Below are 27,330 nucleotides of genomic sequence, written 5' to 3' on the forward strand. Positions count from 1 at the left end.
GCCAGTGTCTAGTCAGCTTCGACTGTAAAGGGGAGGGACCCAGATTCTGAAGAACTTTGGCGGCATTGACAGTCAGTGGCCTGTTCATACAGGGACTTGTGCTTTGAAGGCTGGCTTGGCTTGTGGCTTAAGGGCCGTTTGGATGGACGTAACTATTAGAAGTAAACAAGTTGATCAAAAATATAATTTTCTCAATTATGAAGTAGAAAATAGCGGAAGTAGTATTTATTTTGTTTGTTTCATATATTTTTAGAAGTAGCGAAAATAATACTTCATCATCTTCTTTTATTTGTTTGTTTGTTTGGATAGAAATTGGATATATTTTTTAAGATCATCTGCCCTTGGTAAATCTCTAATTTAAGTGGACCACACTTTTTATCAATTTCCCCTCTACTTCTGAGCTTTCAAGGGCGGAAAAAAATCTAGGAAGTAAGAGTGTCACCTAGACGTCACATCTGTATTTATGGAAGTAACCGAAGTAGTCTTTTCGAAGAAACAAACATAATTTTTTGTTTGAAGTAGGAGAAACTTTCTCTAGCTCAGTTACTTATGTGCTATTTTCATGCAAAGAAACAGGCTCTAAATGAAGGTAAAAGTGTGGAGAAGAATTGGAAAAAGCAGAATTTTGGTCATAAGTCGACTCATGCACAGGCATAAGTCGACTTATGTTAAGTCGACTTATGTTGGTGCATGAGTCGACTTACGTTCTGCTCTGGATTGTTGGTTTTTTGCTCTGCTAAGTCGACTTATCAGACCTGATAAGTCGACTTGGCAGAGCAAAAAACCAACAATCCAGAGCAGAACGTAAGTCGACTCATGCACCAACATAAGTCGACTTATGTTAAGTCGACTTATGTTGGTGCATGAGTCGACTTACGTTCTGCTCTGGATTCAAAACCCTAAGGGTCAACGCCGATCAACGCGTAACCCTAGGTCAACGCCAGTCAACGCGTTGCAACAAAAGTCAACGTTCGACGATTCAAACCCTAAGGTTCAACGTCGGTCAACGTGTAACCCCAGGTCAACGCCAATCAACGTGTTGCAACAAAAGTCAACGTTCGACGATTCAAACCCTAAGGTTCAACGCCGGTCAACGCGTAACCCTAGTTAGGGTTATTGGTTGAGAGATTGAGAGATTTGTTGGTGAGATTAGTTGGTTCGTTTGAGCGATTTGTAATCTCAATTTGTACTCTCCTTCTCTATTAGTGAAAACCCACCCCCTTCTTGCCCCGTGGACGTAGGCAATTTGCCGAACCACGTAAAACCTTGGTGTTTGTGTTTTGTTTGGTCTTTCTCTCGGCGTTCGTTGGTTTGGTTTCTCAAAGCATCAGTCACAACAAGTGGTATCAGAGCACGGGCAACGCTTGGGCTATTTGGAGGAGTAGATCGCTTTGGAAGTTCATCTAGGGCTTCGTTTGGTGATAAAGGTGGGATCTTTTTTTGTAAAAATCTCGTCTTTTTCAGTTTGGATCTATTTCTCGTTTGTTTCCGCATTGGTTTGGTGGTGCCTTGAGGATTATGGCCGAGAAAGAAGGAGTTGTGGGCAGTACTTCCGGCGTGAAGACCGTCCAAAGCTTGAATATCCACTCAATGAAGATTGATGTGGAAAAGTTCAATGGCACAAACAATTTTGGACTTTGGCGATGCGAAGTCATGGATGCGCTCAACGCGCAAAATTTGGAAGATACGTTGGAGTTGGACGGGAAACCCCGGCACTGCTCACGAAAAGGACAATGCCCTCCGTGCCTCGACCACTCTAAAGACAATCCAACCATCAGAGCGGATCGAACTCTTCGTCACGCATCCAACGCACCCGGAATCACTCAAATCCGAGTTCGTACGAAGAATCTACGGGAGAAACGATCAAATACACCTACGGACGTATGAGGACAAGGCGTTGTTGCTATTGAGTTCCTTGCCTGACGAGGAATATGAGACCTTCGTTCTTACTCTTATTAATGGGAAGGCATCTCTTTCGTATAGTGAGGTCACCGCTGCACTTGTGAATTATCAGCTTCGAAAGAAGGATAAGGAGACTTCGTTTGAGCCGGTAGCGGGGGCGTTGGTCGCAAGAGCAAAGGGTCCAAACCGTAGTGGGAGGTCGCAGTCTAGAGGGGCACATCTTGGAGTTCGTAAGAATCAATGTGCCTTTTGCAAAGAAGATGGACATTGGAAAGCCGATTGCCCAAAGTTAGTTGATCGAGCCGGGAAGAATAAGGGAAAAGCTATTCAAGCTTCAGAGGCGAATGTTGTCAAGGCTAGTGGCAACGATTCAGATTCGGATTCTTCGGGCTACTCGTTATCTGCACTGCCGTCAGTTTGTGTTGCCTACTCTACAGAGTGGATATTGGATTCGGGTGCTACATACCACATTTGCCCTAGGAGGGATTGGTTCTCCAGCTTTCAGGAGTTGGAAAGAGGGGATTTCGTGCTCATGGGGAATGATCACAAATGCTCTATTGGTGGTATTGGTACTGTTCGGATCAGGATGAGTGACGGGGTGATTCGGGAGTTGGTTGGAGTGAGGTTCGTTCCTCAGTTGAAGAAGAACATCATTTCACTTGGAGCTTTGGAGGCAGCTGGCTATAGGGTGACCTTGGCGGATGCACGCTTGAAGGTTACATTTGGGTCCATGATTGTGATGAAGGGCGTCAGAAGAAGAAATTTGTATTATTTGCACGGAAGCACGGTGATTGATAGGGAAATGACGACTTCATCAGATTCGGCTAGACTGTGGCATTGTTTGGTGCTGGGGTATATGATTGGTAATACCGTGCATTGGTTGTTGAGGAGTGCTATGACCTGCAGATTGAAGTCCTGTGAGCACATTAGGATGAGCGAGACCGTGGTGGAGTTTGGCACTTCTATCCATCGAGCGAGGGGTCTTTTTGGAGGTGTTCAGTCAGGCATTTGGGGGCCTTCCAAGGAGGCATCATTGGGAGGTAATCGTATCTTGGTTTCCACAGTTGGTGATTGTTCTAGGCATTATTGGGTCGCGACCAGTTCCCGTTGGTGTAAAGTCCTAGAAGTCAACAACAATTGGAAGAAGTGTATTGGCAGAAAGGTAACTCATTGTTTCAGCTTTGGTAGGGGTCCTTTCTTGCGTTGGTGCCGAGCTCACGGCAATAGGAGACACTTCATTGGTGTGGAGACTTTGGGGCGACGAGATGAGATGACAGTTTCGATGGGTCGTTCCTTTCTGGAGGAGGATCGGCGTTTGATGTCGAGCATTGGCATTGGTGTGCGGGCTTCGACATATTTGGGTCATCTTATGCATAGGTCGCCGACTGCTGCTTTAGGAGTTATTAGATCTGGTGGAGCTGCTTCAGATTTTGGGTCGCGTCGGATATTTGGATACCCAGCATTTGGTCACATCGTGGATGTGAGATTGGATCCGATTGCGCGTTTGGGGTTCGGAGGCTCAGTTGATTATCGTTTGGGAGCTTCTGATTTTGTTCTGAGCAGGTATGTCACTTTTGACTCTCGGCAGGTGGAGAGTGTTGATCAGGTCATTTGGATATCGCAGCAGGTGGAGAGTGATGCTACTCCACGTTGGGTGGAGATTACTCCACATACTCCAGATCATACTGCGTCATTTGGGATTCCAGCTAAGGTGACACAGGTTGGAGATCATTTGGTTTTGGATGCAGATGATGGATTGGTTTTGGATTCAGTTGCAGCTGGTAGATATAGTTTGGATATGGCCATTGGTTTACCTCAGGTGGAGGTGTTTGATTTGTCTCAATTTGGGGTCATTGGGAATACTATCAGTTGCAGATCGTTTGGTGATATTGGAGAAGAGTTGCAGACTTTTCTATTTGATTGAGGGCCTTTGGAGGCCGTTTGGGTGAACTACGTGAAGGCTTGATTCCTTGGGCAAAGGATACGTAGGCAGTCATTTTGATGCAGCCGATTTGGTGAGCGACATCGACATTTGGGGTGAGTGTTCACACTCTCATTTGGGTCTCAGCATGTGAGGCATTTGTTTGGTTGGTGTCGGCTCAGTTTTGGGAAAACTTCGCCGAGGTGGAGAATTGTGGAGAAGAATTGGAAAAAGCAGAATTTTGGTCATAAGTCGACTCATGCACAGGCATAAGTCGACTTATGTTAAGTCGACTTATGTTGGTGCATGAGTCGACTTACGTTCTGCTCTGGATTGTTGGTTTTTTGCTCTGCCAAGTCGACTTATCAGGTCTGATAAGTCGACTTATGATCTCTTCTCCAGTTGCTGTTTTTCGCTCTGCCAAGTCGACTTATGCAGACTGATAAGTCGACTTATGACGGGTTTTTTGGAAAGTTCAGGTTCCTATTTGCAGTCTGTTTGGGTTTCTGTTTTGGTATAAATACCAATACGATTTGAGGGTTTTGTGGGGAGAGTTTTGGGGTTTTGGAGCACAGAAAAAGAGAGATCTTTCTGAGCTATTTGTTAGGGTTATTGGTTGAGAGATTGAGAGATTTGTTGGTGAGATTAGTTGGTTCGTTTGAGCGATTTGTAATCTCAATTTGTACTCTCCTTCTCTATTAGTGAAAACCCACCCCCTTCTTGCCCCGTGGACGTAGGCAATTTGCCGAACCACGTAAAACCTTGGTGTTTGTGTTTTGTTTGGTCTTTCTCTCGGCGTTCGTTGGTTTGGTTTCTCAAAGCATCAGTCACAACAAAAAGATCAGCAGACGTTACTATGTATTGTCCAAATATCATTTATATTTTTTATGCTTAGAAGCCATCAAGCTGGGGTTCCAACGTTACCTCGGATCCGCTGGTCTTTCAAACAAACTTTGGTTAGACATGCCCTGACATAGTAAGCAAACTTATAATTTCATTACTAATCATATACTAATTGTGAATACGGGTATGAACATGGATAGAATTGAAATATGATTGCAGATGAGATAAGTGGTAATGCACACTAAAATAAAACGGATATAAGAAAAATAAATAAGGTTGAAAATTACATAGATAATGTACGTGATAGCGAAGATGATTAAGTGTAACAAACTTCTAGATTAGTTGCACGTAAGTAGTTATATGAGGTATCATATAATAACATGGTGACCCCGAGTCTGCTGTATCTACACTTATTATAGTCCTAAGATTATTGATTGTAATGACGTGGGTGATTGTTAGCTTTTTTTTTTCTTAGGGTTATTTGTGTAAATGTAATATCAGTAATCTCAAAACTATCGGTGTAAATACACAAACTTCAGGGTCACCGTGTGATTACACATTACCTCAAGATACCTGAATATAATTAATCCTAAATTTCTCAAATGAACGTCCATCAGTACGTTTGACATATCTGAAAAGTTAAGATTAGACTATGGATTATCAAAATTAACTTCATTGATTTAACACATCAATCGGTAGGGCAACATTTCTCAAGATCCTCAAGGTGACAGTTAAAACTGTTAAGAACAAGCACATGAAAAGGAGCGAGGAGGAGGGTGGAGAGCTACGGCGCCTAGCAATATAATATCAGGGGTGGGGGGCCCAACACGAAATAACGCGCTTTTAGCACGTGCCCCCAAAAGGTCTCTCTCCACGTAGAAGCACAGGATGACTTGGGCTGGCCCATTACCTTTTGATCCGCCCATCACTCTTTTCCTTTTTTCAATCCATCTTTGGGTGCCTTTCCTCTTTTTGGGTTTATGCGGTTATGCTTCTCCTCCACTTAAACCTCACTCTTCTTCCCCTCACAAAACCGACCACCGATATGTCATTAACAATTTAATCCAAAAAATTAAAGATATTCACGAAGGATGATGATGATTACATAAAAAGAAATTTCTATTCTATCTATTGGATTCATTGTGAGGGATTGTTTGGTTTGTGGACTGCATCTCCAAGAATTTCGTTGCATGCGTGTAATGAATTTTGAAAGTCCATACTCAAGATCTTTATCTGTTAGTATTCACTATTGGAGAGTGTCTACATCAAGGATCCAACTATATTTTTGTTTAGTTATGCATGGATTTTATTGAGAATATCAAGAGAGAGAAGATTTGTGACAAATCCAATTGAAATCAGTATAATGTTTCGTGGATCTGATCCATACATCTAATGCGGTAACCTTAAATCTTAATTGCAGTGAAACAAACAAACAGTTGCAACTGCTGCAACTATATCTACAACGTTGTAAGTTGCATTTGTAGTTAGAATTCCGTATGCCAGAATTATTCATAATTCAATTTCTTTATTTCCCCTAATAAATTAGAGTGCATATGCTCTAGGATCCAAGTTTGATTATAATACTAGGGGCAATATAGTAATTGTCCACTTGCTGGCAAATGGTATGAACATGCAGAATAAACTTGAGCTTCACAAACAAGAGCTCAAATATGTTATCTTCATAGCGGTTCACGTGGCTTTAAGAAGCAAAAGTGAAAAAAAAACTAGACGATGTGAATGATATAAAGGAATAGTGTTAGGATAAAACTAATAGTTAAGGTTAGGACTTTATAAGAAGGAATAGTGTTAGAATTTTGGGTGGTATTGGGATCGATCCTTGAGTGCCCCCATCGAAATGATGGGTGGCGTCCAAAAGAGGCAAGCCAAGTTCTTTTATTATTTGCCATGAGATAATGCTAGTAACAAAATAATAAACTAAATCTTAATCTCATTTTAGAATTGGGTTGTACGCATATATGCCCCCTAAATCATCGTAATTGCGAAAATGCCCTCTCTGTATTTGCAAAACCACCCCTCAAATCATCAATTCTGGAGAAAAAAATATAGCCTCAAAGCAATTAATCGTCAACTTTTATAAGCTAATTTGTAATCGCAATGTAAAAATTATCAACAGAATAGTCAATTTTTAGCACCAAGTTAAATGATTTGTTGATTTTATGGGTTTCTTTTTTCACAAAGTTGGTGGTTTGAGCAAATACTAAAATGTGGGGAGTAGTTTTGCAAAGACCCATGATTTAAGGAGTATATATCAAATAACCCTTTAAATTTTGACAGAGCATAAGCTTCTAACGTTGGTTAAGGGTTTTTTATAATATGAGCAAAGGAATCAAAATAACCGAAAGGTAGCCAACCCTACCTTCTTTAAACTTTTGTGAGTCCCAAAATTGATCCAAACTTTGGTATCTTAGGCCACATATGAACATATGCATGCCCTAAAAAGGAAATGTGGGCTGGGTCTATTCAATGTAAAACTATAGTCTGTATTATAATTTATAAACACACATCTTGGGATATCACAATATATTCTCTTCTGACAAACACATAAGTCTTACATTTTAATTATTCTACCCAATTAAGAGCTTATAGATTTTTGCATGTTAGACAATATAAACAAATGTGAAAAACTAAATCAAATATCTTTTATGAGTCATAGTTGATGACCTCTGGTCAAATCTTAACCTAGGAGTCCTTTTTATTAATATGAACCCTAAATTTGCTTATCGATAGAGTTAAGGATGCATTTAATGCTGATATACAAGTTCTTTTACATACATAAGAAGTCCATCACAGTGTTGTTTTACACATTGCATTGAATTCTAACATCTTACATGATTCATGAACAAATGCCTATGCAATTCATTCATTCCCCCATAGCTAATAATTATGTACAAAGCTACACCTAATTAATCATTTGTGTCTTGAGTTCATATAGTTTTGGTTTAAGAATACAATTCAATATCCAAATAAGATGAAGTTCCACAACTGCAATCAGATCAAATACAATTTGTTCAGCAAATTATGCAGCTCTGATCCTTGATAAAACAACTTCTACGCAATAGTGAGATACTCAGCAAGATACAGATCTTACGGAAAAGATCAAAGAAGATGTTTAATTCACAGAAAATGTGATAAATTCTACAAATCCACCAATCAAACAACAAATGAAGGCAACCAATAATTTCTCTCTTATAATTCTCTTGATACCTTTTTAAAACTGGATTTACACGCAACAGTAACATATAACTGAACTACAATAAATCAGCTTGCCGACATTTTTGGATCAAGTTGTCATTCTTGTTTTTCCAACTCCCCCATTCTCTCAATGATGGCCTGAAAATTTTAAACAGATCACGCAGATAAGACTAATGAATTGACTACTATGCAAATAATATTTTATTCTGTGGTTCTTGGGGTATCCATACTGTATCCACTCCCTTTATACCTCAACTTCTGGCTATGTTGAGTCTGGAGTAGAGAGGAGGAAATTACTTACAGTTGCATCAAGGGACCATGTGACTGAATTTTGACATAGTAACATTAACAGGCATAACAACTTTTACCATTAAGAAACGTGATACAATCTACGAATAAAAAAGATAAGCGGCTATTGATCCTACCAACAGAATGTCCTTTGTGAACATCAAGAAAGGATTCACGAACAAGAAAGAAACATACTTACCCCCAAGCATAAGGTGACCTAAGTTTCAAGCAAATTCATATCTAGGAGAACCTATGAGCCGACCCGCATATTTGAATTTATCACCGAAGGACTATTTGGGGGCTATCAACTAAACACGAATATTAGGTATAGGGACTCAAATAGTAGTTCTTAAGTGTCTCATTTCCAAGTTATCTGCAACTAGATAACTACATTCTCAAGATCATGGACAATGTAGCCTCATTGTACTAAAGGACCGCATAAATAAACCTACACACAAGGAAGATTCCAAATCAAGAAGTAAGAAATGGGAAACATTACAGAAACCTTACCCTCTTGCTTGTTTCTTGCAGCTCCCCGGCAAGAATAAATTCATCAAGTATCAAATACACCTTCACAGGAAAGAGTAGTGTGAGTACTTGTAGGTTAAGTTAAAAGAAACTAAAAGTAGCCAAAGAAAAATCTGTAATTATTCAACACGCAGAAGATGCCATGAACAATTCAGGAAAAATGATGCAGTACACTGTTATTCATGTAATAGTAATTGTTAACAGAAAAGAATCAAAGTTACATTTTTTTGTGCCATTCAACTGAATTACAGAGTCATCCAATAATCTGAATAACTTGATTCCTTATAAACGGGTACCATTAGACCCAGAAGGACATTGCAGACCTTGAACATTCATTGAGTGCAGTTTTTTTAAGATCCTAACCAGCAATAATCAAAGTTACATTTTTTGTTAACAGAAAAGAATCAAAGTTACATTTTTTGTGCCATTCAACTGAATTACAGAGTCATCCAATAATCTGAATAACTTGATTCCTTAGAAAAGGGTAACATTAGACCCAGAAGGACATTGCAGACCTTGAACATTCATCGAGTGCAGTTTTTTTAAGATCCTAACCAGCAATAACCTTGCTATAGCCACAGAAAAAGAAAAAGAAAAAGGAATATGTCAGAGCCAACGAAACATAAATCCCCACGTTGTGACTTAGAATAGTTCTGAGTTAGCAGTGATATAGCGGCTTTAATCCTCTCAACTTGGTTTTAAACAAGGAATGCTATAAGAGAAAACTGCAGCAAGATAACCAGGTTGATCCACGAAGTTTTTTTAAGATCCTAACCAGCAATATAACCTTGCTATAACCACAGAAAAAGAAAAAGAAAAAGGAATATGTCAGAGCCAACGAAACATAAATCCCCACGTTGTGACTTAGAATAGTTCTGAGTTAGCAGTGATATAGCGGCTTTAATCCTCTCAACTTGGTTTTAAACAAGGAATGCTGTAAGAGAAAATTGCAGCAAGATAACCAGGTTGATCCACAAAGTTTATTATTGGACATCATAATGAGAACAAACACCAATGATGATTGTTCAGTGAATCTACTGGTTGAATTTCTAATTTTTGAGTCAAAAGCAAAAGTATGTAACCTAAAGTCTTAAATGCTATCAACAGAAAATAGCATTCTCTGGTGCACTGTAAAAGTAACGTCACAATAGAAGGTAGGTAAAACTAAGTAGAAGTGAATCAACGAACGCATACCCATGAGGTCGAAGGAAATTTCTCTAAAACAGTTAAAGAACAAGCAAATCTTTATGGATCCAAATGATTAAAAAAATGTGGCAAATAATGGGTGTAGAGGAAACGAAACACTCATATGGATACGTATAATAAAGGAATATCATGTAAAATAGGAAAAAGAAAAGGAGTGCATCTGTAAGAAGTTAAGCAGCTTCTAGAAAGGATTGAGATGAGTAAAAATTGCTCAGAAGGTTTTTGCATTTATAATGTCCTCAATGCTTGATTAGCTTCTCTGATAGGTAGTCTTAAAATTAAAAAACCTAAGCCAGTGTCGACCGCAGAACCCCCTGATTGAGACTATGACTTTTATGATAATTATCCAAGCCTTTTCCACTTCATTGGGTCCGCCTTGGAATATATTTAAGAAGCACCAGGCCCCCACATAAAACTTCTCAAGATTTTATGAACCATCCACCTTGCATCAATCGTATATGAAATAGTTCTTCTCAATGAGCAAACGAGAACATAGTACAAACATAAATGCAGGAAATTGATAGGCAGTCATAACCTTTAAGGCTCCATAGATTTTAAGCTTCCAATAAGAAAGCAACAACCTACATTTCTCTACACTGCAAACAATCTAGAATAGCCAAAACACTACGATTGAAATAAGAAGGCACATCAACACAAGGGGTGTATGTACATTAGTGCCAAAAAATCACATTTCCAAAATAAGCAAATAAATGAAAGCATGAGATGCTGAATAGTAAAAAAAAATTGTGTTATCAGGTTTCAAAACTTTATCTGCTTTCCTTTTGCAACTTTGGGATCTTTAAAGCAAGTTTGTGATGCCATCCATTGGGAATAGAGCCGATATACGTGGAGGTTGTTTGATATGGATGATTATTAATGATTTAATATGGATGATTATTAATGATTCTTTAATAAAGGACATGTTATCAAACAAAATTGCTAAACAACTATACTCATACAGTGTTACACACCTAAGTATAGTTGTAACCAAACCAACAATGCAAACATAATTCAATGCACAAGCAGTAGTTAGATGTAGATTGTAGACAATTATTGTTTAATGACATCAAAGATGGTTAAGATGGTTAAGACTAGCAAACAACTGATCCTTAGAAAGATCTGCTTAACAGGCCAATCATTATATAAGGAATTTAACAAAATAAAACACAAGATTCATAAATTCAACATACCTTGTGAAAATTAAATACTAAGTCTAGCTCACAGACATTGCTGAAGAAGTGATCCAATATCTCCACAAATAAATGGATGCATTCCAAGTATGCTAGCTCATTATCAGTTATATCAACACAAATGGAAAAGAAGAGTCCAGCATATCTTCTGTAGATAACCTTGTGTGTTCGGAACTGTAATCAGAAGTATAATAGCATTCAGAAACGATAAATATGTCAGGACATCGAAGTAAATGAATTCAAATAGGTAGTTCTTAAGAATGTGTACTAAGCCTTATTCAGTTCTTCATCAACTTTGTAGTTTCAGCACTAACACAACTTCACCAAAAGCTCTTGTTTATTGTCTTTCAATAGCATTATATGTCCACCAAATATTTACAATTTTATATTGCATAAATGTGCACTTGTTTTCTTATTAACACATCAGAAGTTTCTTTAACTGCCCAGCAGTTCGATCTTATTAATTATATCACTCTTTTCTTTTTATTAAATTTCATGTGACATATTATCAGCAGCACAGAGTCATTAGCATTATAGTGGCACACGCGTTTAGGTACTGATTCATGCCATAATGACAGGCACAAAAAAGATTAGGTGCCAATGTTATCAAAGGCGCACGTCTCATTGTGCCTCATGCGGCCTCGGATGCGGAGTGGTGGCTAAGAGCTCTACATCTAATGTGGCGGCACCTTTTTGCACCTCACAATTGTGAAGGCGATTCGTACAGGACGCATGCAAGTAATAGCCTCATTTTAACATTTCAAATGGGTTTTTATACCCGATAACCAAGTCCCATAAAGAAAAATGAACTCATCACGCCATTTTATAGCCTCATTGAGGACCCCTAACTCATTCTCATTTACTATTTGATTTGCTTCGCTATATTCTTAATTTGACCTTTGAGTTGGAAAATTTTGAACTACCTACTATGTTGGGCATGTTAGCATTATGAATTAAGACCTTACGTGATTTGGTAGTCAATATTATTTATCTTAACACATTTTTGTGTGAAAATTATAAACATGTTTTGTCATACTTGATTATCCCTATTAAAAAACTATGTGCAGTGTGCGCCTCGCTTCACTTGGACGTGCTCATCGTCTTGCATGTTGGGCATGTGTTTGTAAGGGACTCTGCGCCCCACATTGCGCATTGACAACACTGATATGTGCTAAGCCATCTATTTTAAATTAAGTGCTACTGCAACACTATCCTTCCACATTGATAAATGACCATTTAAGTCTACCTCCACTTATCATTGCTCTATCAAGGATGATCCTATGTATTTTCCTAACCGTCCATTTGACGTTTCTGTCACACATGCCCAATCCGTTTTAACATATCCTCTGTAATCCTCAGACAGAACTCCCATAACATCGTAAAATGCATTCATCACTTATCCTATTTTCCAATGTTTTGCCATTTGTCCATCTCAATATTTTCATCTTCTAAACATATTGCTTACGGTTTGCTAAAAAATATATATTTTTAAGTAAAAATGAGTCCTACAAACGGCCTCTTAAATCTTGAAACATAATAATCTCAAGGAACTTCTCCATATTGAACATCCTCCCTTGATTTATGGATGACACCAACATAAATTTCAACACTATGATTAGTAGTTAACCTTGAATAAGGAAAATGGTTACTCCCCGATATTTCTAGGCCAACAATGCTCTACATTATCAGTTCTTCACATGGTCATGCTAATAAAGTTGTATCGCATATTTTTATCTTGCTATTTGGAACCCCTTTAGATTCTAAAACTTCTCACCGCCTTTGTACAACTAAATTATCCCTTTTATAATATCTTAAATTCGTAAAATACGCACCAAAAGACTTTTACCTTGGATATCTTATGTTTAATAGATTCATCCGTCGGTCATATGTAAAAGTACCTAATCTAATCCTCAGTGAAGTCTAAGACGTAGTATGTCCTTACTTTGGTTATCCTTAGCAATTTTCAACCACTGTTTCTAGCCTGACGTATGTCCTTAATCACAACAATGTAAATGCTTGAAGCTTATTTCTTTTCTAATCCACCATATTAGTTTCTTGGGGACCTAACAATTTATTTTCCTAATTCAATAACAACCACATGAAAATATATTTGATTCTAGAAATTTCAATACATTATTTTAGTATGTAAATAGCATCCAATATCATCTTACCCAGCATGAAACCAAATTTATTTTTAGATGGTATTTTTTCCTTCTCTCGTAAGCTGTCCTCAAAGAAGAAACTCCATGAAATTTGCCTATAAATTTGATTTCACACTCCTTATCACAGCACAGTTAGAAAAAAATGCTTCTAAAAGTGTTCTCCTTCAAACTTTTATGAAAAAAGAATCACATTTGAAGTGTCAACTTAATGTGAAGTGTCAACTTATAATCACCATTTACAATTGAACAATTTTAATATCAATACGCAAACTTTTTCACTTGAAGTTTAAGTATAAAGAAGCATCATTGAATGTAGCCTATTAAAAATTTACTTAAACCTAACAATTCAAGAAAAAGATTCCATCTTTTCGCAACATACCTCAACAAAATTGGTGAACTTAGGATCCCTGTTGACCACCAACCGATGAACCTAACAAATCAAACAAAAAGGATAAATATTAAAACGAAAATCAAAGAAAATGTCCAGGTTAGATCAGACCTCGTATTCGACCTTGTGCTTCTCTGATTCTTCGAGAGGGACGTAGTATTTAGCAAGCCGAGTCTTTCCTTGCCTATTTTGGAGCAAAATAAATCGAATCTGCAACAAAAATTTGAACTTTTCTGCATTGGAAAAGAAACGCAAAAAGAATTGATTTCAAAAGAGAAGATTTGAGGGGAATATACCATTTTGAGGAGGAAGAGAGAGGGAGTCAGCAGAGGATCAAATTAGTGTCGAATTTGGATCAGAACGAGAACAAATTCAAGAATTTTGGGATTAGGGTTTTCTGCATAAAATTCTAGCTTGAGGAAAGGAAAATTCTTTGCAGATTTGGACCTTTCCATCTTCACCTACCTATGAAAATGTTGGGTTATTCCCTCCTACTTGGAGGAAGAGCCCATTATTTTAATATGGGCTATTTGCATTGTGTTGTTTTTTTTTCATATGGGGTTACTTGTGTCTTGGGCCCATATATGTTATAATTTGTTATGACCCAACAAGGAGTTGTAAGGGACTGAGTTGAATAAAAAGGACCTGCTGGAAGCTTCTGGGAAAGTGCAGAAGACACACGAAAAAAAAAAAACAGAGAGCAAAAAGAGAGTTTGAGGCTGATTTTCTTCTTGGAGCAGCTCTAGTGTTGCCGCTTGATCGAGGGTCAAACGTGCTCTGATTGCAGCCAAATTTTGACACATTGTTCCTGTCATCCCAAGCTTCATATCCAACGGTTGGATTGTCATTTCAAGCTTCCAAAGTCGGTATTTTATTTTCAGCCCTAATCTTCATAAAATTAGTTGATTATCACTTGTGAGTGAAGTTTATGGAGATTTGTTGTTCCAAGGTTGTTCCTTGATGATTATATGTGCCTCTATTATCTAGAGAAGACAATTGGTGTACCCACTTATTTTACTGGTGATTAGTGGAAGAGTTTGGTACCGGTCTCCGGTCCCGTGGTTTTCTCCCCTCATTGGGGTTTCCACGTAAATCCTGGTGTGCTTTATTTATCATTTCTGGGCTGTTAATACTTGCTTTGTTACTGTCCATATTTATCTGATTTAAGATTGGTTGAATTTTCCCATCTGACAACAAAATTGGGAAAGTGTGAATATTTTGCTTCTGCTTGCCATTGTGTATTCTGTGTGCACTTTCCTTAACATCGTGGTATCAGAGCTACGATTCAGATGGAAGAAAAGAATAGTTTTCCGGGAATGTTTGTGTTGAACTCCAGTAATTACTCAGATTGGAAAATTAAAATGGAAGATATGTTGTATGTGAAAGATCTTTATGAGCCAATCACAAACAAGGAGATACCAACAGGAAAAATTGAGTCCGACTGGAGGATTTTGAACCGGAAAGCAGTTGCAACGATCAGACAGTTTGTTGATGTAAGTGTACTTCAACATATTGCAAATGACACCAATGCTTATGAGTTGTGGCATAAGCTAGAAGGAATGTATGAGCGGAAAAATGCTCTAAACAAAGCGTCGTTGATGAGAAAGCTTGTGAAGTTGGAGTATAAAGATGGAGATAGCATTGTGGTTCACACCAGCACATTTATGGGCCTAGTAAATCAATTAGCCGCAGCCAAGATGCCTTTAGATGATGAGCTGCAGGCACTGCTACTTCTTTCTTCTTTGCCCGATACTTGGGACACACTTGTCGTGTCTCTTAGCAACTCCGCTCCAGAAGGAAAGTTGACCATGGAATCTGTGAAAGCTAGTCTTCTAAATGAAGAGACAAGAAGAAAGGAAATGGGCTTCTCCAATAAGTCAGAAGCTAATGTGGTGCACGATGACAATAGGGGAAGAAGCAAGAATCGATTTCCCCAAAACAGAGACAAGTCCAGGGGAAGATCTAAGTCCAGATCAGGTAAAGTCATTTGCCATTATTGTAACAAGCCGGGTCATATTCAAAAGTTTTGTAGAAAGATGAAAAGGGACAAGTCCAAGGAAAGAAAAGAAAAAGGTGAATCCTCCGAGCATCCATCAGAAGAGAGAAACACCACAGCCTTAGCATTTGGTGATGATTTGCTCTTCATTGGTGATCAAGGTTACTTAAACCTTGCTTGTGATGATTGCACTTGGGTGATTGATTCGGGTGCTTCATATCATCTTACCTCACACCAGGAGTACTTCTCATCTTACACTAGCGGAGATTATGGTAGTGTTAGAATGGGAAATGGTGGATCATCCAAGATCATTGGCATGGGTACTGTGTGCTTAGAGAGCTCCACTGGTTGCAAGTTGGTGTTGAGAGATGTTCGACATGTGCCCGACATCAGATTGAGTTTGATCTCCACTGGATTGCTCGATGATGATGGATACTCCAGTCACTTTGTTGATGGAAAATGGAAGCTCTGCAAAGGAAATCTAAGAGTGGCCCAAGCCAAGAAGCAAGGATCCCTTTATGTGATGCAAGCTAAAATTTGTAGAGGCGAGGCAAATGTAGCTGATGATTCTTCTAGCAACCTGTGGCATAAGAGACTTTGTCATATGAGCGAGAAAGGCATGCATTTGCTTTCTAAGAAGCAATATCTCCCTGATGTGTCAGGTATGTCCATTAAATCCTGTGTTGATTGTTTAGCTGGAAAGCAACATAGGATTGCATTTCATTCTCGCCTCCCATCTAAAAGAAAGTATCCTCTTGATCTTGCTCACACTGATGTTTGTTCTATGGATGCTAAATCACATAGTGGTGCTCAATATTTTGTTTCTTTTATTGATGATTATTCTCGAAAAGTGTGGGTTTTTGTGTTGAAAACAAAAGATCAGGTACTTTCTGCATTCAAGGAGTTCCAGGCTAGAGTTGAAAGAGAAACAGGTCGGAAGCTCAAGGTTGTAAGATCTGATAATGGTGGAGAGTACAGAGGTCCATTTGAGAGCTACTGCAAAAGTCAAGGCATCAAGCTTGAGAAGACAGTTCCAAAGACACCTCAGCTAAATGGAGTTGCAGAGAGAATGAACAGAACAATTGAAGAAAGAATTCGATGCATGCTCTCTCATGCTAAATTGCCAAAGTCCTTTTGGGCAGAGGCATTGATCACTGCAGTATATTTGATCAACCTTTCTCCTTCAGTTCCTCTTGATGGTGATGTTCCTCAGAGAGTATGGACAGGGAAAGATGTCTCCTACAAGCACCTGAGAGTTTTTGGATGCAGAGCATTTGTGCATATTCCTAGAGATGAACGATCCAAGCTTGATAAGAAGACAAAGCAGTGCATTTTCTTAGGGTACTCAGAAGATAATTTTGGGTACAAGTTGTGGGATCCAGTTGACAGGAAGGTCATTCGAAGCAGAGATGTTGTATTCTTTGAAGATCAAACCATTGAAGATTTTGAGAAGCCAAAGCAACTAACATCCTCTCAAGCTCCTGTCATCATTGATCCTGTCTTTCCACAAGTCACCCCTAGAGTTGAAGGGGGAGAAGTGCAGCAAGATGGTGACAACAATGCTGATAATGGTGATAATGGTGATGATGAGCAACCTGAAAATGAGCCACATGTTGCAGAGCCACCACCACAACCTCAAGTAAGAAGATCCACCAGAGAAAGACAACCTTCCTCAAGGTACTCATCAAATGATTTTGTGTTATTATCTGATGGGGGAGAACCAGAATGCTACGATGAGGCTATGTCACATGAGCATAGCAAGGAATGGTACAATGCCATGCAAGAAGAGATGAATTCATTGCATGAGAACCACACCTATGATTTGGTGAAGTTGCCTCAAGGTAAGAAAGCACTCAAGAACAAGTGGGTGTACAAGTTGAAGACTGGAGAAGATGGAAAACCACCTAGATACAAGGCAAGAATAGTCGTGAAAGGCTATGAGCAGAAAAAGGGTGTTGATTTTGATGAGATTTTCTCTCCAGTTGTGAAGATGTCTTCAATACGAGTTGTTCTTGGATTGGCTGCCACCTTAGACTTGGAAGTTGAACAACTTGATGTGAAGACAGCATTCCTCCATGGTGATTTAGAGGAGGAAATATACATGGAGCAACCTGAAGGTTTCAAGGTCAAGGGAAAAGAGAAACTTGTGTGCCACTTGAAGAAAAGTTTGTATGGCTTGAAGCAAGCACCTCGACAATGGTACAAGAAATTCGAGTCATTCATGATTGATCATGGCTTCCACAAGACACATGCTGATCACTGTGTGTTTGTGAAGAATTTTGCCAAAGGTGATTTACTCATTCTCTTGTTGTATGTTGATGATATGTTGATTGTTGGTCGTGATACCAACAAGATTGTCAATTTGAAGCTTAGTTTGAACAAGTCCTTTGCAATGAAGGACCTTGGCCCTGCAAAACAAATTTTGGGCATGCACATTTCCCGTGATAGGAAAAACAAGAAGTTGTGGTTATCACAGGAAAGGTACATCGAGAAGGTGCTGCAAAGATTCAACATGAACAAGGCTAAACCTGTGTGCTCTCCACTTGCAGGAAACATGAATTTGAATTCAAGTCAATGTCCTGCAAGTGATGATGAAAGAAAAGAAATGAAAAATGTGCCTTATGCATCCGCCGTTGGAAGTTTGATGTACATAATGGTATGCACGAGACCGGATATAGCTCATGCTGTTGGGGTTGTTAGCAGGTTCATGTCTAATCCTGGAAAGGAGCATTGGGCAGCAGTGAAGTGGATTCTCAGGTATCTTAGAGGTACTTCTAGAGTGAGCTTATGTTTTGGCCCGGGACAACCTGTGTTGGATGGCTACACAGATGCAGATATGTCGGGTGATTTTGATTCTAGCAAGTCTACTTCTGGATACTTGATGACATTTGCAGGGGGAGCTGTATCATGGCAATCAAAACTGCAAAAGTGTGTTGCTCTTTCGACCACCGAGGCCGAGTATATGGCGGCCGTTGAAGCAGGTAAGGAGATAATATGGATGAGAGATTTTCTTGAGGAGTTAGGTTTGGAGCAAGAAAAATACCTACTCCACTGTGATAGTCAAAGTGCCATCCACCTTGCCAAGAATGCTACCTATCATTCACGGACCAAGCACATTCGGAGAAGATATCATTGGATTCGGGAAGCGATAGAAGAAAAGTCAATTGAGCTAGTGAAGATCCATACTAACAAAAATGGAGCGGATATGTTGACGAAGACCTTACCCAAGGAAAAGCTTGTTTCATGTCGTTTGAAAGCGGGGTTGGTCGAGCCCCCCAAGTAGGAGTGAGGGGGAGATTTGTTGGGTTATTCCCTCCTACTTGGAGGAAGAGCCCATTATTTTAATATGGGCTATTTGCATTGTGTTGTTTTTTTTTCATATGGGGTTACTTGTGTCTTGGGCCCATATATGTTATAATTTGTTATGACCCAACAAGGAGTTGTAAGGGACTGAGTTGAATAAAAAGGACCTGCTGGAAGCTTCTGGGAAAGTGCAGAAGACACACGAAAAAAAAAACAGAGAGCAAAAAGAGAGTTTGAGGCTGATTTTCTTCTTGGAGCAGCTCTAGTGTTGCCGCTTGATCGAGGGTCAAACGTGCTCTGATTGCAGCCAAATTTTGACACATTGTTCCTGTCATCCCAAGCTTCATATCCAACGGTTGGATTGTCATTTCAAGCTTCCAAAGTCGGTATTTTATTTTCAGCCCTAATCTTCATAAAATTAGTTGATTATCACTTGTGAGTGAAGTTTATGGAGATTTGTTGTTCCAAGGTTGTTCCTTGATGATTATATGTGCCTCTATTATCTAGAGAAGACAATTGGTGTACCCACTTATTTTACTGGTGATTAGTGGAAGAGTTTGGTACCGGTCTCCGGTCCCGTGGTTTTCTCCCCTCATTGGGGTTTCCACGTAAATCCTGGTGTGCTTTATTTATCATTTCTGGGCTGTTAATACTTGCTTTGTTACTGTCCATATTTATCTGATTTAAGATTGGTTGAATTTTCCCATCTGACAACAAAATTGGGAAAGTGTGAATATTTTGCTTCTGCTTGCCATTGTGTATTCTGTGTGCACTTTCCTTAACAGAAAAGACATAGTTGCCCATTAACGTAGGTCGGATTCAAAGAGAAGAAGGTTTTTTTGGTATTAGTCCTCCAAATCCAAATCTTTAATATTTTGGAACTAGTCCCTCTATCTTCATATTTTGAAATTAATCCTGCAGTTCTTCATAGTTTGAAATTAATTCCTCGGATCTTTTAAGCGTTTTGAAATTGGTCCCTCTACTTAGCACTAAGTAGGGATGAGCGTTAATTAGTTAAAACTAATTAAACAGTCTGAATCGATCACATTTCGGTAGTTTGGTTTGGTTATAGAATATGTGTCGATCAGTTTAGTTTGAAAATTTTTCAAACCGAACTAATTGAACCAACCACTTTATAACTGTCAAAAACATACTATTCCTTACCAAATTCCTTCTCTTTTATACTAATTTTTTAATTAATTCAATTAATTTGCATCTTTTTTTTATCCCCTAAAACCCTTTTTTTTTGCACTGATCTCTTGAAATTTTCCTTCTTTTGGATCAAAATAGGCTTTTGTCGTAATTAAATAGTCCAATCCAAAACTAAAACAACCGAACCGAATCGAATTGACCCCACTAATATCAGTCGGTATAGTTTGGTTTTGAATATAGAATGGTTCGGTTCGGTTTTGTCAAAAATTACTCAAATCCGACCGAACTGACCGTTAGCGCACCCCTGGCACTAGGTTGAAAGATTTGGATAATTAATTTTAAAACAATTAGCACGTTTAGGGGGACTGATTTCAAAATATGAAGATTTGATGGCCTAATTATGAAATATTTGAAGTTTGGGGACTCGTTTAAAAACATGATGATTGGGGATAAACTTTAAAATATTAAAGATTTGGGGATTAGTATCAAAAACCCAAAGAGCAAAAACAATCCCCGGTTAGTTATGAATACACATTGCACTTGAGTAATTTCACGAAAATCCCTCTTGGGGACGAGTTACACAAACCTTACCTTTCAGTAAAAAATTGTAAAATTAAAAATAAAAAAAATTTACCCCAATTTTTTTCTCGCAAAAAAGAAACTTACTAGTTAAAAAAAACTTCACTAATAAGTCACAAAAGTTCAATTCACTTGCGCAAAGAGATATGGCATAGTAAATCCTACTAGTATTCAACAAAACAAAACTAACTATATTTAGATCACTTTTTCCCCTATGAAAGGAGCACCATGATAACTCTAGAAAATTTCAGATTATTGCCCACTCTCTCTCGCGTATTTTCCCTTCCTCCTCGCATCTTCTATTTCTTTCTCCTTTTTCTTTCATTTTTTTTTCATCAATGGCAAGCCCCCGTACGGCTCGAACGGGGCAAACGACATTGAATCGCCACCCGACGAGCCCATCCGCAACTTGCCAAACGCCGCCGCCTCTTCCTCCTCTGCATCGTCGGGTTCACCCTCATACTAATGGGCGTCGCCGCTGCCGCCCTCTCATTTTTAAATGACTCCACCCTCCCGCTCTTCTACTTTCAGTCTTTCCATATTGCCTTCGGGGATGAAGTGGACCAGTTCGAAGGTCCGGTTACAGTCAACATCTCAAACCCCAATAAGTTCCGTTTTCGCCTTGTCGACGGGCAGTACACGATACGGCATGCGTCTCGCCCCGTGGGCGGAGGCGTTTTCTCGCCCGTATATCTTCGCGCACGTGGAGTTAGCACGGCGGCGACGTCCGCCTATTTGTATGGTATCAGTAGTCCCGTACGTGATGAGTTGGTGGAAGGGAGGGATAGAGGAGCGGTGTTTGATGTGGAGATGCAAGTCAAAGCGAGAGTAGGAGTATGGTTGATCGAGACGAAGATAAAGGATTTTTATGTCAATTGCCGTTTGAGTGTTGATAGATTGAGTGAGGATGCGAAGGTCAATTCTTCACAATGCCGGAGTTATTATAGGAAATCTTAGAAGAGAGATTTTTTTTTTTTTTTTTTGGTATTTTAAATGAATTGATGGTTAATTGTCATTGATCATTTGTTGTCTGAGAACTTTTTCATTGACCCAAAATAAAGATACTGTATAGAGATATTAAATCCGTAGAGATTTCTTCTTTAAAACCAAGTATGGTGACAATTAGGGTTGAATCCCAACCGTCTGATCTAATTTTCTCCTTGCGAACTAGATCTTGACCTTTGATCCAAAACTTTAGAAAGAATTGGATCTTATTTAAATCAAAATTTTTAGTGTCTTAGCCCACGTTAAGCTAATATAGGGTTGGTGGGCGTGGTTCGGTTCTGAATCTGGCTCGGATCTGAAATTGTGTTGGATTCAAGACGGATATGAGTCCACATACAATAGTTTTATGCACTCCGTTAAACATTGGATTAATTACATTCAGCTACGCTGAATAACAACGTAATTACACGGATGATTTTGGAGTATGTGTGCCTAAATGGATAACTTTCAGAATATTTATGTAATTACATCCAGCTACCCTGTTAATTATTATATATTTGATGCAAGGGTAAACTAGGCTAAACCCTTGAAAACTTTCAGCGTTGTGTAGTAAACCGCCAATAACTTTCAAAATCACAATAAATCCTCAACAACTTTCGGAATTGTAGTAGGCCCCCAAAAAGTTTTTAACTTTTGCATATAACCCCCATAAATTAGAAAAAAATACAAGAAAAGAGGCATTTTTGAAAGTTATTGGGGGATTATTGTAATTTGCCGAAAAGGTATTGAGGATTTCTTGCAAACGTTATTGGGGTTTAATGCGATTTTGAAAGTTATCGGGGGGCTTATTACAAAATGATGAAACATATCGGGAATTTAGTGTAATTTTGAAAGTCGTTGATAACTTTCAACGCCACCCCTCAAAGAAACAACCATGGGATCTCTCTTTCCATCATGTAATTTTGAAAGCTCACAAACTCTCACTCAGAGCATGACAATATATTAAGAGCATTAACAAAAGTATAAAGTGTAACTGTGTAAGTAGGTGACCCATCTCCCTCTTGGATTAGAATCCTTTCAATTACATTTTGACACTAAGGAATTACTTTCTCAATTATAATTAATCATTACTGTCCATAGTGCCAATTATATTTATAATAAACTAAAGAATGTTCAAATATTACCAAAAAGTTACAATTGAAGAGGTGACATCTCCACTGCCAAAGGGACTTGTAGTTAATTGTAACTAGTGTGCACCTCATGCGAAGTACGTCTTTTCCTTTTTTTATCGCTGCAGTAATCCCGTTTTTAATTGCTATAGTATGTTTTTTAAATGCTACAGCAATATTTTTAAAAGTATTTCCGCTTTGCTACAGTAATTTTTAATTGATGCAGTGATTTTTATAAAACACTGCGGTATCCCGCCTATGCAATGGTAATATTTCTTCCAAAATGATACGGTAATAACGCTACAGTAAAGTATTATAGTATTACTGTAGTATGAATAGTGATCCTTGGGTCCTCCCATTATTATAGAGGAATAGATTGCAAGGGTTGCAGCTACAAGTTGTAGTGACGAGACATTTTAGTATCATACTAGTTGTTTGTCTCACTGAAACCATTAAATGTAATTGTTAACCGCTCTGCAAAAGAGTGTTTCTTTTTGACCCAAAATATATGAAATCAACTGGGGAACAAGTTTTTTTTTTTTTTGAATGAAAATAAGGCATACTGCCCTATCATGTATATATAAACCAAAAAGATAGTTTTTACAAAAGATATCTGATTGTGATTTGGCCCGAGACTCCGAGTTGGAGGGTATTAGACCAAATCACCAAAAGATGTCTCTATGAAGAGATCCAAAACAAAACATCTAACAGAAACTATAAAAAGCAGGGTATAACCAGATCTGAATCTGAAAAAACAAAAATGAAAAGAACTGCTAACAAGGAGGCCACTACCCATGAGGGATAGGAAGACCATTGCTATCTGCACTTGATTCTGCAATATCGGGGAGCCCCGAGCTGAAGATGACCTTGTTCAACTTACTAGCTTTCTTGGAAGAGGAGGCACCTGTCCAGAAAAGAAGAAAGTGAACCGCCTTGTTGATGATATGGTGAGGCGTAGAAGACTGATTAGAGAAGATGAAGTCATTTCTAGCTTTCCAAATGATCCAACAAACCGTAGGAAAACTGAAGCCCCATAGAAGTCTAACGGATGAGTGGAGGGACTTGTCAGAACAGATAGAGAGACAGTGGTTGATGCTTGTGGGGAGAGAGACAATACCAATTTTAGATAGGCATGGAACCCAGATCTGCTTGGAGAAGTTGCATGAGAGGAAAAGATGGTCGTGGGACTCATGGTCATCACAGAAGGGGCAGTTGGTGTCTGCCAGCCAACCCTGAGCTACTAATCTATCTTTAGTTTTCAATCTGTTAAGACTAAAAATCCAAGTAAACAACCGCACTTTGCTAGGCAGAAGCTTATTCCATACAACAACATTATATGGGTAGCGGTGACCTCTATCCATGATGAATCTGTACATGGATCTAACAGTGAAAGACTTGGAAGCTGGAAGTTGCCACGAAGGTCTGTCAGCAGATGAAGAAGGAGCAAGATTAGAGTCATGTAGGAGTTGGATGAGAGCTTGGACTTGACTTCTGTCGATATCAGATGTTGGACGCCTAAGGATTGGTCTCCACAACCATCTCCCCCCCACAGATCTCCCTTGGGACTCTGCTGGAATGAATTTGGAGAAGACTAGGAGATAGGCCTTGGGGAATAAGCTAGCAAGGGAGTTGTCTCCTAACCATTTGTCTTCCCAGAAGAGAATCCTAGTACCTTTACCTAGTTCCCATTTGACTAATCCAAAGAAAAATTGGTAGCAGGAGGTGACATCTTTCCAGAATTTAGAGCTCTGACACCCGTGAGAGGGGTTGTGCAGGTTGGAGTTATAGATGGATTGGAGAACTTGGCCTACGTGGTTGTTATTGTCAAGGAAATTCCAAAGCCATTTAGACAGGAGGGAGATGTTGAATGAATGGAGGTTGGAGACCCCAAGCCCCCACAGGCTTTAGGAGAACAAACTATGTCCCAACTGACAGGGTGTGTGGATTTGGAGTTAGCATTAGCACCTCCCCAAAGGAAATCACGTCTGATTTTATCAATCTTCTTGATGAGCCAACATGGGAGTTTGAAGAAGGACATGAAGTAAAGGGGGATGGAGGAGAGGATAGATTTGAGAAGAACCAGTCTTCCCCCAATGGAAAGCTGTTTACTCTTCCATATGAAAAGCTTACGGTGAAGATTGTCGAGCAGAGGTTGCCAGTCAGCCCTAGAGAGGGATCCTCTTTTCATGGGAAGGCCAAGGTACTTCTCAAATTAATACATCAATTTTTTGAAATTTGAATCAAGATCAATGGTTAGTCATAGAGACATATCATATTTCTAATATCAGTTCAGGAAAAAAAATGATACTCCAAAATAATCATCAATAACTACAACTATAAAATTGCATGCTACAACTGTAAAATTGTCGTCTAATTATAGGTTCTCCTTATTTTTCCCTTTCGGATTTTAATTTCTGAGAATTCATGGAAGCACAAAAATTAACAGCTAGAGAGAATTATTTCAATTGTCCCTCAAATAGAACTTTACAAGATAAAAGGTTTACGTGAGGCAATTTTAGAAGATAGCGGATTCTTACCTTTTATAGTGGCCATCTCAATAAAGATATTGGATAGAGATTTCAAAATCCTATTTCTTCCTTAAAACAAATTATAGCAATAAGTAGGGTTGAATCTCAAACGTTGAATTTAATTTTCTACTCACGAATTAGATCTTAACCTTCGATCCAAATTTTTAGAAAGAATTGGACACCTATTTAAATCAAAATCCAAATATCATAGTCTTAACACAAGTTAAGCTAATATAGGATTGGTGGTGGTTCTATCCTAAATCTGACTCGGATCTAATCTGAGTTATGATTCAAATATTGGATTAGCTACATTCTACCCTGAAGAATAGTGTAATTACATATGTGATCTTAGAGTTTGCATATCTTAAGGATAACTTTAACAATGCTATTATGTACTTATATGATAGCTCTGAAGTCTATTAGTTTATATATTTGATGCAAGGCTAAATTGCACTATATCCTCAAGAACTTTTAGCATTTTGCAATAAATCCCCAATAATTTTTAAAAGCGCAATAAACCGTTAATAACTTTTGGAATTTTAGAAAACCTACAATAAGTTTTCTGGTTACAGATAACCCCCATAAATTTGAACAAAAAAACAAGAATAAAAGGCATTTTGAAGGTTTTTCAGGGTTTAATGTAACTTATCCAAATGATATACACACATACATATATACATACATACATATACATATACGTGTGTGTACACTATAAAAAGAGGATTGGGGTGTTAAAACCTCTTTTCGCTCTCTCAAATTTTGATAAATTCTAACTATGTCATTATCTCTAATTATTTTTTCTTTGAATAAATATAACCTCTTATTAATTATGCACCTTCTCACCTTCCTAAATAATTATAATTATCAATAATATTATAACTATTAATTATTTAAAAATAATAGAAAAATATTTTATAAAATAAGTATAAGCAATTATTAATAGTAACCAATTAAATTATTACAAAATTATATATGAATTATAATTAAATAATTAATAGAATATTATAAATTAAATAAATAATTTAATATTATTTTTATAGTATTTTCTCAAAAATTATTACATGATACTGAATAATCTATACTTGGAAATGATTAAAAACTAACCTTTTCACAAAAGAATTATTTAATATTAATAATAGTACTATTAATTGTTAATGATAGTATAATAAAAATTTATAAAATATCTATAGTATTAAATTATTTAAGAGCATAATTAAAAAATCAAATTTAGAAATATTGTATAGTATATAGATAGTATATTTATTTTAATAGTATCACTTGAACTAAGAATTATTATATTAAATAAGGTAAATTACAATAAATCCTCATAAACTTTCAGCATTTTGTAGTAAATAGACTCTATGAACTTTTAAAAATCACCCTGAACCCCTAATGAATTTTATAGAAATCCCCAACTATATTTTAGGTAAATTACATCAAACCCCCAATAACTTTCAAAATGCTTTTTTATTCCATTTTTCGATTCTAATTTATAGGGGTTATCCGCAAAATTTAGAAAGTTATTGAGATTTTTTAAAAATAGAAAAGTCATTAGGGGTTTAGTGTAACTTTAAAAGTTCATAAGGGTTTAGTGTAATTTACCCTACTAAATAATTATAACGAGAAGTAACTGTTGCAATATGTTGCAGGTTTTAAGTGTAACAATCTAAAAAACATCAAGAAAAAGCTAGAAAGATTAATACAACTTACTTAATTTGGAGTTAAGTTAATAACTTTCAAGTTGGAGGGGCATATTTAAGAAAACTTGTAGAATTAGCAATTTTATTTAAGAACAATTTTAGGTTTGGGGACTTATTTAAAAAAGATTAGCATTGGACGATGATTATAAGAAAAACATGCACTTACAATAACTCCACAATAATCATTAATTCATACATTTATTTTTAAGCAATCTTATTATATAATTTTATTTATTAACATAGTTTTACTATTCAATAAAAATTTAAAACTTAAAATATGTACGTCGCCTGCAAAACATGTGCACTATATTAGTATT

The 27,330-nt window shown here is 37.7% G+C and overlaps 2 protein-coding genes across 2 annotated transcripts; both read right to left on the minus strand.

Annotated features, from left to right (window-relative positions):
* Nucleotides 7,662–14,090, minus strand: LOC109825308 (AP-2 complex subunit sigma). Its single transcript, XM_020392139.1, has 6 exons — nt 13,938–14,090; nt 13,753–13,851; nt 13,633–13,683; nt 11,092–11,265; nt 8,678–8,737; nt 7,662–8,017 (listed from the first exon to the last, which is right to left on the minus strand). Exons 1-6 carry the CDS (start codon nt 13,938–13,940, stop codon nt 7,976–7,978), a joined length of 429 nt encoding a protein of 142 aa, XP_020247728.1. The 5' UTR covers nt 13,941–14,090; the 3' UTR covers nt 7,662–7,975.
* On the minus strand, nt 23,574–24,161 carry LOC109825521. The gene has a single exon (XM_020392373.1). The coding sequence runs from the start codon at nt 24,159–24,161 to the stop codon at nt 23,574–23,576; it is 588 nt and encodes a 195-aa protein (XP_020247962.1).

The sequence above is a fragment of the Asparagus officinalis genome, chromosome 10 (genome assembly GCF_001876935.1).
Source record: "Asparagus officinalis chromosome 10, Aspof.V1, whole genome shotgun sequence".
Lineage (NCBI taxonomy): Eukaryota > Viridiplantae > Streptophyta > Magnoliopsida > Asparagales > Asparagaceae > Asparagus > Asparagus officinalis.

Excerpts from the sequence above, each read along its gene's own strand:
- LOC109825308 (XM_020392139.1), bottom strand. Across the intron at positions 13,684-13,752 it reads AGCACAAGGTCGAATACGAG|GTTCATCGGTTGGTGGTCAA; the intron begins GTCTGATCTAAC and ends TTGATTTGTTAG. Across the intron at positions 8,018-8,677 it reads TGCAAGAAACAAGCAAGAGG|GCCATCATTGAGAGAATGGG; the intron begins GTAAGGTTTCTG and ends TAAAATTTTCAG.
- LOC109825521 (XM_020392373.1), bottom strand. The coding sequence starts at position 24,161 with ATGTACAGATTCATCATGGATAGAGGTCACCGCTACCCATATAATGTT.